The 20,885-nt window shown below is 56.6% G+C and overlaps 1 protein-coding gene across 4 annotated transcripts in view; it reads right to left on the bottom strand.

The window, feature by feature from the left end:
• Positions 1 to 20,885, bottom strand: part of CABIN1 (calcineurin binding protein 1) — a 102,583-nt gene that overhangs the window by 51,635 nt on the left and 30,063 nt on the right. For 3 of the 4 annotated variants that reach the window (XM_082640400.1, XM_082640397.1, XM_082640398.1), the window contains 8 exons: positions 16,667 to 16,782; positions 14,853 to 15,014; positions 13,937 to 14,143; positions 13,610 to 13,755; positions 11,313 to 11,574; positions 10,665 to 10,925; positions 7,585 to 7,736; positions 5,920 to 6,098 (listed from right to left, as the gene is read on the bottom strand). In XM_082640400.1, the coding sequence (XP_082496526.1) occupies positions 5,920 to 6,098; positions 7,585 to 7,736; positions 10,665 to 10,925; positions 11,313 to 11,574; positions 13,610 to 13,755; positions 13,937 to 14,143; positions 14,853 to 15,014; positions 16,667 to 16,782 (1,485 nt within the window). The remainder of the gene's footprint in view (positions 1 to 5,919; positions 6,099 to 7,584; positions 7,737 to 10,664; positions 10,926 to 11,312; positions 11,575 to 13,609; positions 13,756 to 13,936; positions 14,144 to 14,852; positions 15,015 to 16,666; positions 16,783 to 20,885) is intronic. The other variant, XM_082640399.1, reaches the window with a different exon arrangement.

A 20,885-nucleotide genomic window follows, 5' to 3' on the forward strand; every position in this document is an offset into this window, starting at 1 on the left:
CCAGTCGGGCCCTGATGACCGCCAAGAAGGGACTTGTCCACCGGGAGTAGGGCTGGGGTGTGGGATGGGTGCCCTCCTGCAGGCCAAGGAGACTGGACAGACTTCCAAGAGAAGAGACACCAGAAACCCGCCCCATCCATCCCCCAGAGAGGTAGCAGTGGAGCCAGGCCCCCAGTGCTCAGAGTGGGGAGAAGGGACTTCCCTGGTGGTGCAGTGGTTAAGAATCCACCTGCCAATGCAGGGGACATGGGCTCAATCCCTGGTCCGGAAAGATCCCACAAGCCACTGAGCAACTAAGGCCACGAGCCACAACTGCTGAAGCCCATGTGCTCTAGGGCCCACGTGCCGCAACTACAGAACCCATGTGCTGCAACTATTGAGGCCTGAGAGCCTAGAGCCCGTGCTCTGCAACAAGAGAAGCCACTGCAGTGAGAAGTCCACGCACTCCAACGAAGAGTAGCCCCCGCTCACCGCAACTAGAGAAAGCCCACGCATAGCAACAAAGACCCAACACGGCCAAAAAAAAAAAAAAATTTTTTTTAAGAATGGGGAGGGGACTTCCCTGGTGGTGCAGTGGTTAAGAATCCACCTGCCAATGCAAGGGACACGGGTTCAAGCCCTGCTCCGGGAAGATCCCACATGCCACGGAGCAACTAAGCTCCTGTGCCACAACTACTGAGCCTGTGCTCTAGAGCCCACGAGCCACAACCACTGAAGCCTGTGCACCTAGAGCCTGTGCTCCGCAACGAGAAGCCACCGCAATGAGAAGCCCACGCACTGCAACGAAGAGTAGACCTGGCTTGCCACAACTAGAGAAAGCCCGCGCACAGCAACAAAGACCCAGCGCAGCCAAATAAATAAATAAACAAATAAATAAATTTTAAAAAAAAAGAATGGGGAGAAGACCTGGCCTCATAGTGTGCCCCTTGCCCTGAGCCCTCACCATGCACCACCCTGCTCCCCGAGCCAGCAAGGCACTGACCAGGGAGGCCTCGGGCAGCTTTGTTTTCCTAATGGCAGGCGGGTGGACAGCTGCCTCTCGACCCCGATACCAGGGCAGGCAGAGCAGGTCAGGTGAGAGCAGCACCCCACAGCTACCTGGAGGGGTTCCCAGGAAGGCTCTTCCAACAGAGGATGATTGGGAACCTGCCTTTCTCAGAGCCAGAGAGAGAGAGAGAGAGACACTGCAACCACGCCACTCCCCTATGGCCTTCAGGCCCTGCTGCTTCCCAAGCTCTCTCCCTCAAGGTCTCTCTTCCACCCACCCGGTCATCTACCTCAGTGTCCAAATGCCACAGGACTCTCCAACCTCCGTGTCTTTGCTCCCATGGCCCCTCACCCGAAATGGCCCTGCAGCTCTCTCTGGAGGCCCACCTCCTCCAGGAAGTCCCCCCGATCCACCAAACCCCAGAGCCAGCTCATGGCACTCCCTCATGACACCAAGCACTGCCCCAGGGACACAGACCCAACTGAGATCTCATCTCAGCTCTCCCCACGGCGCCCTCTCCTAGGCCCAGCACACAGCAGACGCTAACAGATGCCATGACCAGCTACAGCCCAAAGACGTTTTTCAAAGGTGAGAATGAGGGAGAAGAGGACAGAGAAGGTGACGGGCTCTGCCCTCTGCCAGCCTCCCTCCTTGGCCCGACACCAGTCCCACCCTGTGGGGACTTGCAGGACCACCTGGGCTCCATGAGGAGAAGGTCTATGTGCAGGACAAGCCCAGCATAGGCTTGTCCCCTCGGCCAGGCCGAGGACACCACGGCTGCAGAGCGCACGGTGAGCATTTTTACACCCTTGCCCTTGTAAAGAACACTTTGTATCTTATAGTCTGTTGCCTTTGCTACCCTTTTAAGCAAGAAAGAATAAAGCAACGGAAACACAGACTGAGCTGCCTGCCGGACAGGCGGGTGGGCGGGCAGTGTGGGGAGGCCACTGCTGCGTGTGCGTCTGGCCAGAACTGGGATGATGGGCCGGGGCAGAAGCCAAGCACATCAAACACACACTCTCCAAACCACAGGACAGCAATACAGAGGTGCTCCCGGCCAGCGGGAAGCAGGGAGCCGGACTGAGGGTCAGCATGCGGCCAGCTCGGTCCCTGAAGCGAGCTGTGACAGCACAAGCAGAGGACAGCCTGGAGAACAGTGGTCAGGGTTAGGGGCAGCACGGGCAATATTGGTGGAGGCAGCGTGGGCGAGTGGGCGAGGACGAGCACAGATGGGACACGACACAGACGGTGACGGTGACAGCATGGCAGGTGAGGATGGATGGTCGTGAGGGGGCTTGATACAGGTACGCTGGGCTGCCCCGAAGGCCCACACCTACCCCTGGGGCTCAGGGCAGCCACGGTTCATGCTGTAAAGGGGGCCACACGGGCACCCTGCACCCACCCCAGCCCCTGTGGCTCCCGCTCGCCTGAGCCTGGCTTGCCCTCCCCTCCCCGACAGTGACCTCCAACACACCCCTCAGATCTTGACTAAGCTTCCCCCCTCAGGAAGGCTTCCCACCCACCAAGAGACCAGGACAGGTCTCTATGGGACCCTCTGCTGTTCACGGAATCACACCTGCTCCTGTACCAAGCACCCGCAGCAGGGCAGGGCCCAGGGCTGTGCCATGTACCTGGCACAGGGCCGCAGGACGGGCAGGGCCTTGGGCAGGCTGGAGAGCCCCACCCTGAGGCCCCCTCTGGCTCTGGCTCTGACATTCCAAAGTGATGTGGAGCACGACAGCCAGACGGTGAGGGTCCTGGCCAGTCCAAGCCAGGGCCCAGGCTGTTCTATAAGGGTCCCACTCCCTGGGCCCTGCCACCAGGGAACTTCCAACAGGGAGACGCACAGACCCAGCGCCTTCCAGGCTGTGGGGACCTCCCACTGTGGCCTCTCCACTGGCCCAGGGCGTGTGGGGGAGGACACTGAGACCCCAGGTGCCCTTGGCTCCACCCCAACTAGCCCCGCAGCCTCCTGCCCTCAGCTCACTCCCTCACGGGGGACAGGACACACGGCCAAGCCTGCCGGGTGACTGTGAGGACGGGTACCCGCTACCACTCCCAGGACCCAGCCTGGAGCCCCACGCGGAGCGAGCACGCACGGCTTCATGGTGGGGCCCCCATGCACACACACGCACATATACGCACACACGCGCACACTGCACAACGCATGTGGGGAGGAGCACAGAGCTTGTCTGGGAACCTCATCACGCTGTGGTCGAGCCTGTGTGAGCAGCGATCTCTGGAAGCCCCCTGAAGGTCCCAACACACTGCAACTGTGGAAGATTTCAGCGCTGCGGGCGAATCCCAAGACGGACGGAAGGGAGAGGTGAGGCAGGCGGGGCTGCTGGGAGCGGAGGTCCTGCTCTGTCTCTCTCTGTCCCTCTCGGCCCAACCAGGGCCCCTCAGGTCAGCCGAGGGCGCCTCCAGCTGCCCGAGGGCCAGTTCCAAGGACTTCTCCCCAGGGCCGCAGACGGGCTGCAGGAAGCTCCCCACCCTGGTGTGGGGGGCAAAAGCGTGCAGGTGGGGCCGGTTCAGAGAGCACCCCGGGGCCGCCTATGCTAAGCTAAGTAATTACTGAGACAATGAATAACTGTCAAGCTCCCTACATAGGCCGCAGCCATCCTCCTAAATCTCCCCTCAATCTCTCTCCAGGTCAGAACTGAGCCCGGCTGGCTCCTGGTGGTGAAGCAGAGGCGTCCTCAAGTGCAGCGCGGCCCTGAGGCTGGGTCTCCTCACCACACCCCAGGGAGGGCCTGGCACTCGGCTGCCCGTCCAGCGGGCGGCAAGTTAGCTTGATGGTCCCTGTGGTGCAGGGGACCAGGGCCCCTCGGGGGCCGACTTCAGAGGATGCCACCTGCCCCTCTTCTGAGGCCGCACCACAGCTGGAGGGTCAGGGTGCAAAGCCAGGGTGACTGACCCCACACCTGAGCTCCCCCGGCTGAGCAGCGGCGATCGGGGCCCCTGCCAGCTCCGACGACAGCTCAGGGTGCCTGCGTCTAGGAGGTGGCTGTGACCCGCAGGCACCCTCGCTTAACACCCACAAGGAGAACGTCACCCCCGTCGCACAGGTGCGGAAGCTGTGGCTCAGAGAAGTGAAATCTTTGCCAAGGGCAGAGCTGGTGGAGGGGGCAAGGTAGCTCTGCCCTGGCCGCCCTGTCTGACCTCGAGCAGGGCCCCAGCCTCTGCACACTCATCTGCACCAGGGCTGGGCGCACGCGCCATCCTCCTCGCCAGGCAGGGGCTCCACGTCGGCCCCCGAACTCCCGTAGCAGGAGACCCCAGGCTGGTCATGGGAGGTAGGAGCTGAGGTGGCTGGTGCAGACAGACCTTGGAGGCTCCAGCACATCCCCCGGCATCGGCAGCCTGCTGCTTCTGCCCTAGCCAGGGCCTTGCCCGGCAGCCAGCAAGGCTGCCCTAGGGCCACTCCAACGTTCCAAGACCACGGCTAGCTCAGGGCCCCAAACATTCTCGTGCTGTGGACGCCGCTTTCTCTCTGAGGTGAGGGCTGAGAGTTCTAACAGCACCGTAGATAGGCCTGGCCAGCGCAGGGCTTCCCGGCACAACCAGCTGGGGCTGGCCATGGCGAGCCATGGGATCTCAAAGGCTCCACGTCATTAACAAGAATCACTTTGCATAAAAAGTTTTTACAACCATTCAAAAACGTACAACCACTGAAATAATATCTGAGCGTATTTGTGTGGCTCCCCCTACAAGCTTCCAGAACCAGGCGCCCAGGACATGTTACACCGGCACCTGTCCCCAGTGCTGTGCTCCCCACGGCTCCACGCACACACAGGTGTGCCAGCGTGGGACACCCTGAGAGGCGTTCCTCCCTCCTGAGACCGGCCTGGTGCTAATTCCTCCAGGAGGTACCTGGCAGAATGGAATTCCCAAGCAAGGACTTATTTCCAGTGTTTTCTCAATATTCTCAAGAGTAAAAGGAGAGGACAGGGTTTAACTTGAGGTGAGTGAGACCTGGAAGGTCCCTGTTTCAGGAATGTCTGCGGTATCACAGCGAGAAGATCAGGCCAGCCAGCTCCCAGGTCCATGCTCCCTGCTCTGGGGTGGGCAGGGAGGTGATAGAGACACACAGCACACGCTCAGACCCGCACGCGCTCAGACCACAGCCCCTCCACACACACCACAGGCCACCCTGAACCCCGGAGGGGACACCGCCAGCGTCCTCTCCTCTTGGGTCACAAACCACACCCCGAGGAGTCTAGTTTGCCACCTTGCCCCCCTCCACCAGCTCTGCCCTGGCCCTGCTCCCAAGCCCTGCTCTCCAGGAGCTGTGCACTGGGTCCTGCCGAGCTGAGCGACGTGGGAGCGAGGGCCTGGGTGGCCTTCAGCACTGTCACTGTCCCCAGGGTTCCACCTAGTGGCCCCCAAGGCCCACCAGTTGGCCCGGTGCCGTGCAGGTGAGGGGAACATGAAGAGACTGAGCTGCGAGGCCGGCATGCAAGCCTCCGGTGTTAGTAAGGATGTGGGTGACCGACCACCACCTGCCCGTCCCACGTGGGGAGCCAGCTGACCCCACCACCAACCCATCTGGATTCCCGGGGTGACAGACTCAGAGTCACGGCCCTCCCCAATCATCAGAAGGACGTGCCGTAATAATGTGGGGGCCACTCGGGGCTGCCTGCAGACGCCAGCGGCCTCCCAACCGCCCTTTCACGTCCCCAGCTCACAGGGAGGAAATGCAGGCTCGCAAAGGCCCCCAGGTGGGCGGGGGCAGGTGGCGACCCTGAGCATGTCTGGGGAGCACAGGATCACCGTGAGTCCATGAGGTTAATGAACAGCCGCAACATTGCCCGTGTCACCCCAGACCCGGCACCCCCCTCACCAAAACAAAGCGGCTCATCACCCGAAGCACCCGCCCCCGTGATTGGCGTGCCGCCCTGGGCTGGCAGGAGGGAGAACAGGGACTGTACCGTCCGGCGTCGCCTGCTGGTGGGGTTTTTTACATTTGACGTAATCGTGGTCAATCGGAGTGGCTGTGTAAGGTGGGGATGTCAGACCTGGGCCAGAGGAGGAAGGGAGGGAGGCTCCGGGGCCCGGCAGTGTCCCAGCTGAAGAGTGGGAGTCCTCGTCCACCAGGCAGGCCTTCTCCCTGTGGACCAGAGGGTCAGGGCGCAGGTCAGAACCGCGGCCCACTGAAATGGAGCACATGCCGGTCTGGATGGTGCCCTTCCCAGGGTAGGGGCCCCTGTTCCCAGCGCCTCTGGTGACACCCGCCCCCTCTGGCATCCAGGGGCTGAAGGGGTGGCCCCACGGGCCCCAGCCAGGAGCTGCCCACCCCTCACGGCTGCGCTTGCCGGCAGCTCACGTCTCACACCCGGGAGACCCCTCCTCAGAAGCACCTGCCCAGCGCCCCTCCAGGCCGCGTCAGCGCCCTTAGTGTGACACCCGTGGCCTGACACAATTCATCCCAATCAGTGTGTGGACAGAGAAAACATCTGGATTTACTGCGCACTCACACGTGTACAAGGGTATATGCTACAACGTTGAGAAAAAAGTTAAAAACACCTGAAACGTGCAAGGAAATGGCTATAGAGAGCAGGGCGCACCTGTGCTCTGCAATAACACACACCTGGACAAGTGGGCACCATCTACGGAGTGGGTCCCAGACTCGCTGCTGGGAAAAAGCAAATTCTGCAACACCTCCAGGAGCTTGTTTTTATAAAATAAAAGAACCCCTATAACTGGACGTTTACGTGAAAGTGTGTGCAAATGCACAGAACATGATTTGGGAAACTCAACCATGAACAGACGCTAACTCTGGGGGTGAGAAAGGATTTGTCATGTTTTAGTCCATACATTTACACATTACCAGAATTTTCTATAACTAGTATGTATTTGCGTATTATTTGTATAAGTTTTAAGTTAAAAAAAATTACAAACACAAAAAGGCCACATCACTGTGCCTTGGGGGCCCTGTATGACTACAGTCTCAGGGCACACCGTGTCCACCTGGTGACCTGCCGCACATGTGCCCACCTGTCCCATAGCTGACAGGCCCCGGGTGCAGGTCTCTCTGGCACTGGGCAGAGCCTGCACGGTGCCCAGCCAGGCAAGGGCCCAGGGATGGGGCAAGCTGAGCCAGAGCTCCAGGACGCGGATGCCGGGGTGACCCACAATCAAGGGGAGGCCCGGGGGTCTGGCCCAGGCCTGCCAAGAGAACCCCATCAGGGCCCCAGCGCCATGAGCTCTCTGGTGCCGCGAGAGGAGCCCCCCCACCTCTCACACCCTCCCGGCCTCTCAGGAGAAGGGGCAGCAGCCCTCAGAGGGCCCCACCCCAGGAAGAGGCCCTGGCAGAGGGTGCCAGGGTAGGAGGCTGCTGCGTGCAGCATCCACACAGGCAGAGCTGTGCTGGGAGGGCGAGTCAGCTCCTCCAGGGACCGTCCAAGGACGAGGAGGTGATGGGCACGCACAAGCAGCCTCTCTGTCTCAGGCTCAACAGAAGGGCCTCGGCCCAGCCACTGGGAGCCTCGGGCCAGACCTGACTCTGCAGGCTCTGGGAGACTCAGCAGACCCCTCCCCACCCCAATGCCCACCGCCCAGCCGCCGCCCAACCACCGGGAGCACGTGCTACTCACTTTTCTGAGGCTTTGGGCGCGTTCTTCTCCTCGCCCCTGGCAAAGGGCCCTTCTGCAGCCTCCTTCATGAAGCTGACGAGTACCTCTGCACTGACCCCAGAGTCGGGCCTCCCCAGGAGCTTCAGGATGGATGCGTGGAGCCGGAAGTACACCTGGGACAAGGACGCGGGTGTGAGCAGCCCTCCCAGCTGCCGAGGTTCGCTGCCCACCCCCCCCACCCCACCAGCTGTTAATCCAGCACAGCCTCCCACCCAGCACCCACACCCCTTCCTGGTACCGCGGAGAGTGGACAGCTCCTGCACACACGTCTCCCCCACACCATGGGCTCCCTGAGGCCACAAGTAGTGGGACTTCTGTCTGTGTCCCTGCCCCGGAGCCGCCCTGCAGACAGAGGCAGGCAGGCAGTGCTGCAGCAGTGAGGCCTGGGCCTTCCCTCCTTTCCTCCGTCCTCACCACACTCGTCCATTCACAAGCGTGAGGCCAGCGGCCCAGGCCCCCAGCCAGGAGAGCCCAGGGCACTTTACTGCCCCCAGGAAGTATCACACACCACAGGTGACCAGGCTTGACCTTCCCACCCAGGTGTGGGTGCCACTTGGCTCCCACGGACAGCACAGTGGGCGACACGAAGGCTGCTGTGGCCACAGGCCCTGATTAACCAGCCTCTCCTCACCCAGAGGCAGTTCTAGACAGACACCAGCCAGGACCCACCCAGGTGAGATGCCTGGTGGTCCAGCCCAGGCCACACTCTCAAGTGGGCACCCCGGACAGAAGAGCCCACACCCAGAGCCCCTCCACCTCCAGCCAACCCGTGGGCCCCAGAGAAACCGGCCCAGAAAGTCCATTTTTAGATGCGGGGCACCCATATGTGCCCAGGTGGCCAAACTCAGGGGAAAGCCAAGTGTTCCACTGGCAAAGGTCATCCAAGCAGCAGGTGAAGTATTTTGAATGAAGGCTCAACAACAGAGGGGAATTTTCACCAGGGCAAGATTAAATTCTTAAAGAGGAATGCCTTTTTTTTTTTTTGTGGTACGCGGGCCTCTCACTGTTGTGGCCTCTCCCGTTGCGGAGCACAGGCTCCGGACGCGCAGGCTCAGCGGCCATGGCTCACAGACCCAGTCGCTCCGCAGCATGTGGGATCTTCCCGGACCAGGGCACAAACCCGTGTCCCCTGCATCGGCAGGCGGACTCTCAACCACTGTGCCACCAGGGAAGCCCAGAATGCCATTTTTAAAGCAAGACAGACACATGGTCCAGCTGAGCGCCTGCCCCCTGAGAGCCCGGGTGGTGTGCTGGGAGGGTGGCCTCAGCCCCTCATCCAGAAGGCCCTGGGCCCTGAAGCGCCAGCATCCTGCCTGCTCACTGGTTCTATCAGACAGCAGCAGAGGCCAAAAGTCCAAGGAAGATACATGCAGGAAAAAAGAGAGCAGTCGTTCTCCTGAGAGTGAGAGAGCCCAGGCTGAGTGTGCTGACTACCCTCCCTCAGCGGCCTCAGGGAACGCCAGCCACTCCTCTGGGCGGCAGCCTTCTCATGCCCCAGGCGGGAGTCCCTCCAAGGACGGGCTCCTGACCCAAGTGTAAAGCATGAAAGAAATGCGATGGGGAAGGACATGGGGCCTGGGCTGTGTGGACAGCTACCAGGATGCTGCCGGGGAAGCACTAGACAGGAAGTTTCCTTCCACACTCCACACGGAACCCCCAGAGGTGGCCCAACACTGCTATACACCACTCAGCATGGAGCACTTTTAAAAAGCAGACTTTTTAAAACGCGACTTTTTTGTTTGCTCACAAGGTTCACAGATCACCACAAGGCTCCAGGCACAGGCCGTTACTGATCTAATATTACGTGACCTGGGGAAGGGCTCAGAGGAGTGTTCCCTGGGACACCCCTGGTGGCCTAGTGGTTAGGACTCAGTGCTTTCACCGCTGTGGTCTGGGTTCAATCCCTGGTTGGGGAACTGAGATCGCAAGCCCCACAGCAAGGCCAAAAAAATAAAAGTGCTTCCTCACTCACACACACACACACACACACACACACACACACCACACACACACACACACACACACACACACACACACGAAGCCACGCCCAGCCTGCACCCTTCACAGAGGGAGTGGAGGAGAGGCCACACCCACGAAGAAGGGGTTGGGTGCTCAGCCAGGCAAGGGGCCAGGAGAACATGAAGGAAGCCCCAGCTCCTTCCACTACATCTAGTCCAATGAGAAAAACAAATTGAAAGATGATAAGAAAATGTTACTGTGTGTCTACATGTTAATAGGAAACATGCCTAGAAAAACAAGGACATGGCCAAACTGTCAACGTGGATTATTGCAGATGAGGAGCTAGGATCAGTGGGGACTTTAACTTTTCAGTTTAAACACTTCTGAATTATTTGATTATTACATTTTTCTTAACCATTAACATGTATTAATTTAATAAACGGAAAAAAAAACCCAAATGCAAAAAAGGCATACACAAGCAGATTTTGCCACAAATTTCAAGCACCTTTCTGGGCCGGGGATCGGTGGGGGCGGACACACAGCCTGAGAAAGGGTGACGCTGACAAGCCCAGGGTCTTGGGAAGCCTGGTGCACCCATGCCTGCGCTGTGTCCTCAGTGGCCCCCTCACGGTACCACCATGGGCACCAACGAGAGCGCTGAGCCACACACCTGGAACCACAGATGCAAATCCAGGCAGCACACACGCGCTCTGCTCAGGAGGAGCAGCGCAAGACCCTGAACCGGGGGTCTAGAGGGCCGGCGGCTGCCCAGCTGAGTCCCACCAGGACAGGTACTTGGGGCACCCCCTGCAGGCTGGGAGCTCTCCCATGCCCCCAGGGACCAGGCTGCAGGCGCGAGTGCCCCGGAGCCAGGGACACCGCGTGCTAATGCTCCCTCCCCCAGAAAGGATGGTGAGCACCCCTTAGAGAGAGAGAGGAAAGGCTGTTTTAATTGAACTGCACACAAAGAAGTTTCCAGTGGGTTGCAGGGAAGTCACTGGGACCGTGTGCCCATCCCCAGGGAGACAGTGAGACCGGCCCGTCCCCTCCCCACGTCCCCGCCGGGGCCAGCGCGGCATCACCTCCAGGGCCTCCATGGCCAGCTCGGGGGGGTTGTGGTAGTGGATCTTCTTGGGGTAGCGGGCCGCCTCCTCGTGCAGGTAGTGGCCAGCTTGCCGGTAGTGCCGCAGATACACGGTGGGCGGCTGCTGCTGCTTCTCAGCCACCTTGCCCAGCATGTAGTGGATGAGCCACTCCTCCTCATCCCCGTCACCCTCGCAGCGCGCCGCCGATGTGAAGCAGTGCCTGGCGGTCTCCAGCATGCTGTCTCGCCGCTCCTCCATCTGGAATGAGACCACGTGGTGTCCTACTGCCACACCTGCCACACTGACATGCTGTGTGCCTCCTTCACGTCCCTCTTCAAGGAGCCAAGGGAGCCCCTGCAGCACACAGACCTCGGGCCAGACACCCAGCACCCACACTAGGGGAACATTCCCCCACCAGGAGGGGCTTCAAACTTCCTAGCACAGTGTCAAGAATTTTACAAGGACGCAACAAGCTCCTCTGAGGGAGCAGGGAAGAGACAACAGCTTCTCCACGGCCCTGAAACTGGTGGCTGACCAGCGCTCACAGGAGACTGGCCCTGGACTCACCCACCCCGGACCCAGTGTCCAGAGACCAGGGACCAAGCTGGCATGGACCCCAGGACAGCGGCCGCCCCTGCCCCTCACCTGCTGCACAAGCTCAGGGGGCAGCTCAGGCCTCCACTGCTTCAACTGGCGTGAGGCGAAGGAGTGCAGGGCATAGGACATGGTTCCGAACTCGATCCACAGGGACAGGTTGGAGCTGTCGATCTCCAGCGCCTGCCGGAAGCAGTTCAGCACGGGTGTGGCGTGCTTCCAGATGGGCCCGTCGCTCTTCAGCTCGTTGGAGTTCAGTTTGTCCTGAATGCGGCTGGCCCGGGCCAGGGCCATGCCCGCCCAGGAGTCAAACCTGTGGTCATGACACAGCCCGGCTCAACATACTGCTGCCCTCACTGCCCAGCAGACACGGTGCCCACGGGCACATGGGCTCCACCTCAGACTTCCTAACTCCACCACCGCGGGCATCCCTGAGCCAGGAAACATGGCCCCGCAGGCCCACCTCCAGAGAAGAGCACAGGGCACAGGTCACCCAGCCCCTCACGGCACCCAGGCACTGCCCTGAGAGGATCGCCCCTGGCATAGCCAGACGCTGGCACCCTGCTGCCCTCTGCTCCCCTGCCTGGAGGACATCCCCCCAGGATGGCTCTGAGGGGGAGGAAAGGGCCTGGTCCGCAGGCGTAACCTCATGACCTATAACCTCCCTGACCAACAGCACGGAGCAGCCCAGACTCCTGAGACCCCTGCCACCTAGCTTCTGCTGGATCCGCCCTCCCCCCTGGGACCCTGCCCTCTCCAGCTCAGGCAGCAGCAGCAAGATGGACAGCAAGGGGACCATGTGATGGATGAGACCCCATCATTCTGAGACCATCCCAGAGAAACTGCTGGTGAGAATGCAGGAACCTCTCTGAGGCACCAAGACCATTTCTGGGCCCTCGAAAGAGTCTGGAATTCTCTAGCACAGAGAACAGAAAAGGCAGCAATCACATGGACATGCTACCCTCCGCAGACTGACAAGTCTTCCACTACCGCGGCACAAACTTCAAAGCCAGCCCCTGGCATCCCTGGGCTGTGCAAGGTCAGGGGAACCTGGGCAGCTCACAAAGCTTCCAGGCACTTCCACTGCTCTCCAAGCGACCAGAGATGAGGGAGCAGGAGAGACCTGAGAGGACAGTGCAGGACCCCCTCGAGAGGGGTCCTGAGCACCTTCTTCTCCAGGGGTGGGGCCTGGGAGAGAGCATGCTCTCTCCACCTGGGCAGCTCCTTCCACACCACAGCAGATGCCCACGTGCGTGCATGAGACCAAAACAGAAACCACCATCTCCTGTTGCAAATACAAGCAAGCAGAACACAGACACATTTTCACAAAAACTTGAAACGCTCCTCTGGGTGCTGCCAGGAGCCAGGCTCCCCCTTCCCTCAGACAGGTGGGTGTTGTCACTGTCACTTTTCAGACGTGGCAGCAGCAGGAAGCGAGCACTCAGCCAGCCTGAGTGCAGCTCTGATCCACCACCCCGGGCCACGCGACCCTAAGCCACTGCGACCCTGGGCCCCACGACCCCAGTCGGCAGCGACCACAGGGAGGACAGCCAGGGCCACCACCACACAGGCCCTTGCCTGGAGGAAACCACAGGCTGAGCAAGAGGGGCTGCAGGAGAGCCTTTCCCACAGCAGTGGGAGTCATGCGCTGGCTTCTCCACCTAGACCCCAGCCCTCCTGCCCCGGCCAGGTGGGTCCTGCCTGATAAGGCAGAGCCCTCCGTTCCTGACAACTCCCAGGAGGGCTGCCTATGGAGGCCACTCTGGACCCTTCAGACACAGGTCACCAGCAGAGAGTGGTCTCCTTCCGACCCTGGCCCTCCTAGGCGCAGCAGCCATCAGAAAAGATTCCCTCTCAATCAAGCGAGTCAGACTTTATGAGCTTAGCAGGCCCTTCACGAGGATCAGGCCGATCAGTACGATTTAAGAAGACGCCGCCAGGGACCACTGGGAAGAAAGCATGAGCCTTACGCACGATGGGCTCTCCTGCCATCAATGCACTGCATCCCAGGAAGGAAGGAGCCCCCCCTCCCCTGCCACCAAAGAAGAAAACAACCACAACGAAAGGCACTGCAGTGGAAGAAGCAAGAGTCCACCCAGCCGACTCCCCAGGGCTGCAGGCCGGGACCAGAAGGACACAGTTGCCTGCTTTGACCCTGCCCCCACCCCAGGGACTGGGGAAGAAGGCTCTGCCCTTCCTCACCTCTGCGGAGTGCCCACCTGCCCTCCCTTCCTTCTTCCTGGCCTCCTTGCTGTGGGCAGGGGAACCCCAAACCGCCCCGGGAAGAGCTCTCCGAGACGAGTCCCCAGCCCTCCCACAGCCGGCCTGCCCAGCACCCGGTGGCTGACCTATTGGGGCAGACGCAGATGTCGTGCATGTAGAACTTGATGGCCTTGGACTGCTCCTTGTTTTTGAAATGGTAATCAGCCAGGAGGTAGTAGAGCTCATTCACCACCGAAGGGGAGGGGTCGGCCCCTTCTGGGAGGCAGGGCACCTGGTAGGTGAGAGGGCAAGGGTGAGGGGACATGGAGCCAGGGACTTGGGTGTCACCAGGGTGCGACCAGGACCCTTCACTTCCCAGGGCCCTGCCAGCTGGTGCAGAGCAGGGGAGAGGCCAAGGCACACAGGCGGAGGTGCTGGAGGAGACAGGACACGGCCGGCACACCAGCTCCTACCTCTGCAGAGGTGCCCTCGATGTAGGAGGAGACTTTGTCCAGGCTCAGGGCTGGCCGCTCTGTGCGGGGCACGATGGTGGCAATTCGCTTCAGGAGGTTGGCCAAGTCAGCGGACACGGTACTGGTCTTATAGCTGTCAAACTCAGGAAGGGTCTTGGGCTTAAAGTACTCGAACATGAACAGGGCATCCTCCCATATCAGATCCACCTGAAAGAAGGCAGAGGCAGGCCATAGTGCGGTCCAGGTATAGTGCACGGCGGGGAGTCCTTCTACAGAAACGCTCAGTGTCCAATGTAGACGAGGAGAGCCTCAAATGACTCCCACATACTTAAAACATCTGCTCGCTGACTGCAATCCCTAAACCCAAGTGTGTGACGCAGAAAAGTGAACCAGCACAAACCCGGTCTTTATAGAGACAAACACTGGAACCGAGGGCTCGCTCTGAGTCCACATGGCCATGACAGAGGGCAGGTCACCTGGTTGCCAAATACTGACCAAGCGCTTGCTCTGGGCCAGGGCGCTCTGCATGCCACGGGGGTCACGGCGGGGACCCTGCCCAGAGTCGCACACACTTAGGGGATGGACTCCCTCAAAGAATAATTGACCGTGTTCAGGACCACTGAGGTAACACACCCACTAGCGGTCTGAAAACCAAACACCAAAAAACCAGAAACCCTCTAAGGAATTATCTGCATTAGTCAAATTGGGGGAAAAAGATCTACTGAAAAATTGCCATGCTGCATTTTTGAATGATTAGTCAACATTTATGAAACTAGTTCTTGCGAGAAAAGCAAGAACTTTCTTTGGTGGGACTAGTCCACCTGATGCAGCAAATCCCACCTCCCAACCCGACCCCCCCCACCACGACAGCACCCCCACCAGGGGAGCCCAGGCCCTGCCCCCAGGGGGCCCTCACCTGCTGAGCCGAGTGCTCCTCCAGGTACCTGGCCTTGCTCTTCTTGCTGGGGTAGCTGTACAGGCAGTAGAAGCATTGTTCCAAGGCTGTCTCCAGCTCCTCCTTGTATGGGTGAGTGTCCTCAGAAGCGGATGCAGCAAGCTCCTTCTGGAGGACGCGCACCTAGGTGGTGGGCGGGCGGGAAGAGGCACCTGGGGGAGGGCCGGCAGCCGCCTGCACAGTGGGCCCATCAGCTCTGCTAAGCTGAGGAGCTTGTCTGGGCCTGTGTCCTGGAACCGGCCTGCCACCCCCTTGGGAGCCATCTGGGCCCCACTCTGCAGGGCGTGCTGAGGACTTGCCCAGCTTCCCTCCTTCCAGCACCGCAGGCAGTTTCTTGCAGTTTCTAGCTACACTTGTTCATTTAGACATTCATCTGCTCCCCAAATATCTACTGAGCACCGTCTTATGCTGGGCACATCGAGACACTGTCCCTGCCTTTGGGAAGCTCAGACTCCCATGGAGGGGTGTGAATTAAAGTTATAATGTCAGACGATAAATCCCATTAGGGCCGAGGGAACCTCTCTCTGGCAGACAGACATTAGTGAGGATCTCAGAGGAGGTGAGTGATAGTCAGCTGGTCAATCTACAGAGGTCAAAGCAACGGCTACCATTATGATGCCCAACTATTAGCAAACATACATTCTTTTCAAGCATCTGCTGTATTTTTACCAAAACTAGACAAAAAGCAAGTCTCAACAAATACCAAGGACTAGGTATAATACAGACCACATCCTCCAAACATAATTCGATAAAATTAGAAATCAGTTACATAAAGATAGCAAATATCTCAGCCATAAAAAGGAACAAAATTGGGTCATTTGTTGAGACGAGGATGGATCTAGAGACTGTCATACAGAGTGAAGTAAGTCAGAAAGAGAAAAATAAATATCGTATATTAATGCATATATGTGGAACCTAGAAAAATGGTACAGATGAACCGGTTTGCAGGGCAGAAACTGAGACACAGATGTAGAGAACAAACGTATGGACACCAAGGGGGGAAAGCGGCAGGAGGGTCGGGGGGGTGGGTGTGATGAATTGGGTGATTGGGACTGACATGTATACACTGATGTGTATAAAATTGATGACTAATAACCTGCTGTATAAAAAAATAAATTAAATAAAATTCAAAAATAAAAAAAGACCTTGTCATAAAAAAATAAATAAAAATAAAGATCGCAAATATCAAAACTTATGGCATGCAGCTAAAAATGTACTTGGGGAAAACTTATAATCTCCAACACACGTATTAGAAGGTGATCACTAAAATAAGCATTTACTTCAATAAGTTAGAAAAAACACGAAGCAAATCCAAAGAAAGTAAAAAATAAAGTGTCAATTAGTGAACTAGAAAGCAAAGAAAAAATAGGTCAATAAACCAATAACTGGTAGTTTGAAAAAACTAATTTCGATAAACCTCATAAAAGACTGGTTTTTCAAAAATGGAAAAGGAAGCATAAATAAATGATTTTAGCAATGAAAAAGGGGGCATAACTAGAGGTACTACAGAGACTTTTAAAAGCATCAGCAAATACCGTGAACAACTTTATGCTTACATGGACACTATTCCAAAAACAGAACTGACCATGGAAGAAAAAATCCAAATGAACCTAAAATCACTAAAAAAGAGAGTCAATAGTTTAAATTTTACTCCAAGAGAGAAGCGGGGAGAGAGAGGGGAAGAGAGAGAAAGAAAGCAAGAAAGCACGGGCACGCACTCTAGACCCGGGGTGACAATGGCCAGAGAAGGGCGGGAGCGCCCCAGCAGCACTTACGTAGAATCGCAGCAGGGCCCCGTCGGAGTTGCAACACCAGGCCCTCCGGCCCAAGTACTCATGGGCTGTGTTGAGCAGCATGAGGGAGGAAGGGAGCATGGGCAGATCGGCTGTCACTGGGGAAAGACCAGGCGACACACAGGGTCAGTGCCAGCACGGCTGGGAGCAGTGAGCCCCCCTCCTCTGTCTATACCAAGGGGCCGCAGAGTTCCCCCTCTTTCCTTTTTCATCTTTTTGTCTTTTAAAATCAGTAATGATGTGACTGGGTTTACTAAAGCAGTACATGCTTATCAAAAAACAATTCAGATCACACAGGACCGTATACAGAAGGAATGGTCTATCACCAAACAGCAGCACTGCCCACCCCCCCATCCCCCGCCCCCAATAACCAGGGCTGACATTTGGTGAACATCACTGGAAGCATCTTTCTATGCATGTATGAGACATTTTGAAAGAGACAAGTCATTTACGACAATGGAACCCATACTACACATACCATTGCTTAACTTAAAAATTCTTATATTTAGGTCTGTTTAACTACTACAGAAGGAAAAAGAACTACCAAATCTCAGTTAAATGTTTGTTCATCACTAGAACTATGACTAGTTCCTTAAAGATCCCTTGGTGTGTTTGAAACTCTTTGAGCCATAACCCATCATGGTCTTATAACTAACGTTTTTAAAGAGGATTAGGACAGAACACATTAGGATAGAAAGTAATAGAAAAAACAGAATCAAGATTCTTTCATGAAATTTGTTTTGTACTTTTTAAAAAAATTATTTAATTTTATTTATTTTTGGCTGTGTTGGGTCTTTGTTGCTGCACGCAGGCTTTCTCTAGCTGCGGCGAGCGGGGGCTACTCTTCATTGTGGTGTGCGGGATTCTCATTGCGGTGGCTTCTCTTGTTGCAGAGCATGGGCTCTGGGCTCAGTAGTTTTGGCGCACAGGCTTAGGTGCTCCACGGCATGTGGGATCTTCACGGACCTGGGATCGAACCTGTGTCCCCTGCATTGGCAAGCAGATTCTTAACCACTGCGCCACCAGGGAAGTCCTTTCATTTCCATTTTCAACAGCATCAAATGACTCTTACACCAGGTCAGTGATGGCTCTGTGGTAGCTTTTTCCTCCTCTCCCCCAGCTCCCAATCTGGTCATACATACTGCTTCTAGTTCAGTAGGGTTATAACACGTACATTCTGTTCTGCAGCCATAATCAGCCCGGCTGCTCTCTTTCGACTCTGATTCTAAGTGGATCTGGTGCTCATCGCAAGCTCTTTCCTGTGGCTTTTCCATCCTGACTCATGTTCGTTTACTGACTTCATCCTCCAGCCATGCTTCTAAGAAGCACTCAAGGAGCTGGAATCCACTGTAATTACAAACGACTGGCTACATGCCTGGGCCCACACTTTCCTGCCCTGAGAACCCTGCAGACATATGGACATGACCCCAACTGCACTGAACACTGCCAGGGAGAAATCTGAAATGAGCCCTGTTCTTTGTCCCATTAAGATACATTGCTTTTTCAGTTTAGAAACCTGACAAGTCTTTACCCCTAAAATCGATCTTTCATCAGGATGCATCCTGATGTAGATGGCTGCATATCAACTTTTCTTGGTACATACTTTGAACCTGCAGACTCAGTGTTTCTTACAATCCAGAGAACTCTTCCTGTGTTTGACATCAGAGTTCTTGCTGTCATCAGGGGCCCCGTCCGCCCTCACACTGGACCGCCTCTGTCTTCCACGTCTCCTGCCTTCTCTCCAGTGCTGTTAGCACTTAATCCGTCTCCCGCAGTTTCAGTCATGTTCACTCTGCTCCTCGCTGTTTTAGTTTATTAGTTTATAATGGTGAGATGTGGTTTGCAGCGTTTTCCCTTAGTTCTGCAGTTTTCCTTTTCATTTCATTCTGCTTACCGTCTTAGAAATTTTAACAAATGATTTTCTTGGGTCAATCACCCACAAGCCTCTGCCTCTGCTCCTTGCTGTAGGCTTTCTTCCAGGCCTAGTTCACCTGTCTCTCGAATGGTGTGTTCCTTCTTCCCTTCCTGTACTCGATGCGGGGTGTGAGGTAGGGTGGGCCATGATCTGTCAGCATGCCCGCCATGTCACCTCTCTCTATCCTGCTCATGGTCGGCCAGGGCGGCTCCTCGGACCACAGCAGCGCTGCAATCACCACGAAGGAATTTTCTGGGGCATCTCCCATAAAGAAGACCAGCCTGCCCTTCCTCGAAGCTGTGAGCTTGCAGCAGGTACTGCTCTCAATCACTTTCCGCCACCTGTGTCTGCTGAGGGAAAAGAAGGGAGCTCGCTCGACCAGCTGCATCAGTCCACACTGGGGGACCAGGGTTTTGTCCTCTCTTCTGAGATCTCCTAAAGGTAGGATGGCTGCCCGGGGAGAGCAGTGCGGCCAGCACATGGCCCCAGCCAGCAGTTCCTTCGGCTTGGCTACAGCCGCGGGAGCCACATCCAGTGACTGAAGTGAGATGGGAGGGCAAAGGCCTGGCTTCCTCTGCCCGACATGCTACAGAGCCCCTGCCGGGGGCCGAGACGACGTCAGGATGCACCCTGTTCTCCCCGCTGCTTCCCGCTTCCTTTCACGCGTAGAGATTCCTAATATACCATCCCAACATCTGCTCCAGGGAACTCAGCATGCAACATTGCCCCACGCTGGGCCCTTACTGCCGGCCAGAGTGCCCTCCATGTAGTCTGCCACCAGGAGGGGCAGGACCCAGCAGCCCTTCCTGCCTCTGCCAAGGCCCAGGGCAATACAGGGGGCAGCCCCACCAGCCCACTCTCTACAGAACAGAGGACTCTGTCCACTCACGCTGTCCACTCAGTCCTCCTCCTGGGGGTGGAGGAGGGGATGGGCCACACCGGCGGCCAGTCCACCAGGATCTTTGTTTCCCTAGCCCACCCTTTTGAAGTTTATGGCCTTGGACTGTCCTCCTCCCCTCATTTGCTTACTGGCAGTTTTTTCAAAAACTATATTATGGGGACTTCCCTGGTGGCACAGTGGATAAGACTCCACACTCCCAATGCAGGGGGCCTGGGTTCGATCCCTAGTCAGGGAACTAGATCCCACATGCATGTCGCAACTGAGTTCGCATGCCACAACTAAGGAGCCCGCCTGCCACAACTGAGACCAGGTGCAACCAAATAAATAAATAAATAAATATTTAAAATAAAACAAAAGAAATCCTGTTACTAAAATAGCAAACAAAAAAAAAACCCCTATATTGTGCTTGCATAATTAATTAAGAGGAGACTCTTAATTAGGTGTAAACCTTAATTTTTTTTCACCACTGAAGTTTTTTTGTAAAACACAGAGGCACTATCTGTCAAGCACTCTAAAGATAACCGTTCTAAAAATTTATCCAAAAAAATCAATTCAGCACAAGCAAAAAGGCGTGCATGAGGTACTGACTAAAGAATGACCAGTAAGAGAGAAACACCACTGCCCTGAGAGTTGGGCAAAGCAGGGCACCTCTCCCAGCATCGCGAAGACAACGGAACACAGCCACACAGCTTATGCACGGGGGCAAGAGCCTTTCTCGGTCTGGCTCCTTGCCAAGTCCAGCCACATGCCCAGCCCTTCCGGGTTCCTGCCCAGCTGCCCCATCGCTTCCCGGCCCCCCATCAGGCCTCAGGCATGGCACTGTGGGTGCTGCTAGTGGTCCCGTCTGTCGCCCCCACTGTGAACCTTTCCAGGCCAGAGGTTCTCACCCACGGAGGCCTGACAAGCAGAGAGCAGCTGACAGACACCTGCAGAGTGAAGCACTTGGAGCGAGAGAGCAAGTGGAAGGAAGGCAAGCTGGTGTGGGCTCCGTGGTTGTGGCCACACAGCTGACTTTCCTTCCTGTGCGCTTTGCTGATCTGTCAAATGACTGAGGAAAACCCCCCCAATAAATTCAACTTTAAGCTGGTTGAATATACACATAAGTACGCGTATTGTAATCATAGCTATATAAAAAGTATACGTATATCAGCCAAGTTTAGATTGAAAATGCGAGAAAACCAAAGGAATAAAGTCCATTCAGTAGAGCTACACTCTTTGCTTAAATGTCATTTAGCTGTTGGATTTTGATGTCATTTCTTCCACCGACCACATTTCCCACCACTGTGCTGACCCGGCTCAAGTGCCATCTCCACACAGGGTCCTGGCTCGCCCCTGCGGCCTCTGCACTCGGCACCAGCACCCCTCGTGCCAGCAATGACCTGCCA

Source organism: Mesoplodon mirus (assembly GCF_964341445.2).
Source record: "Mesoplodon mirus genome assembly, chromosome: 13".
Taxonomy (NCBI): Eukaryota; Metazoa; Chordata; class Mammalia; order Artiodactyla; family Ziphiidae; genus Mesoplodon; species Mesoplodon mirus.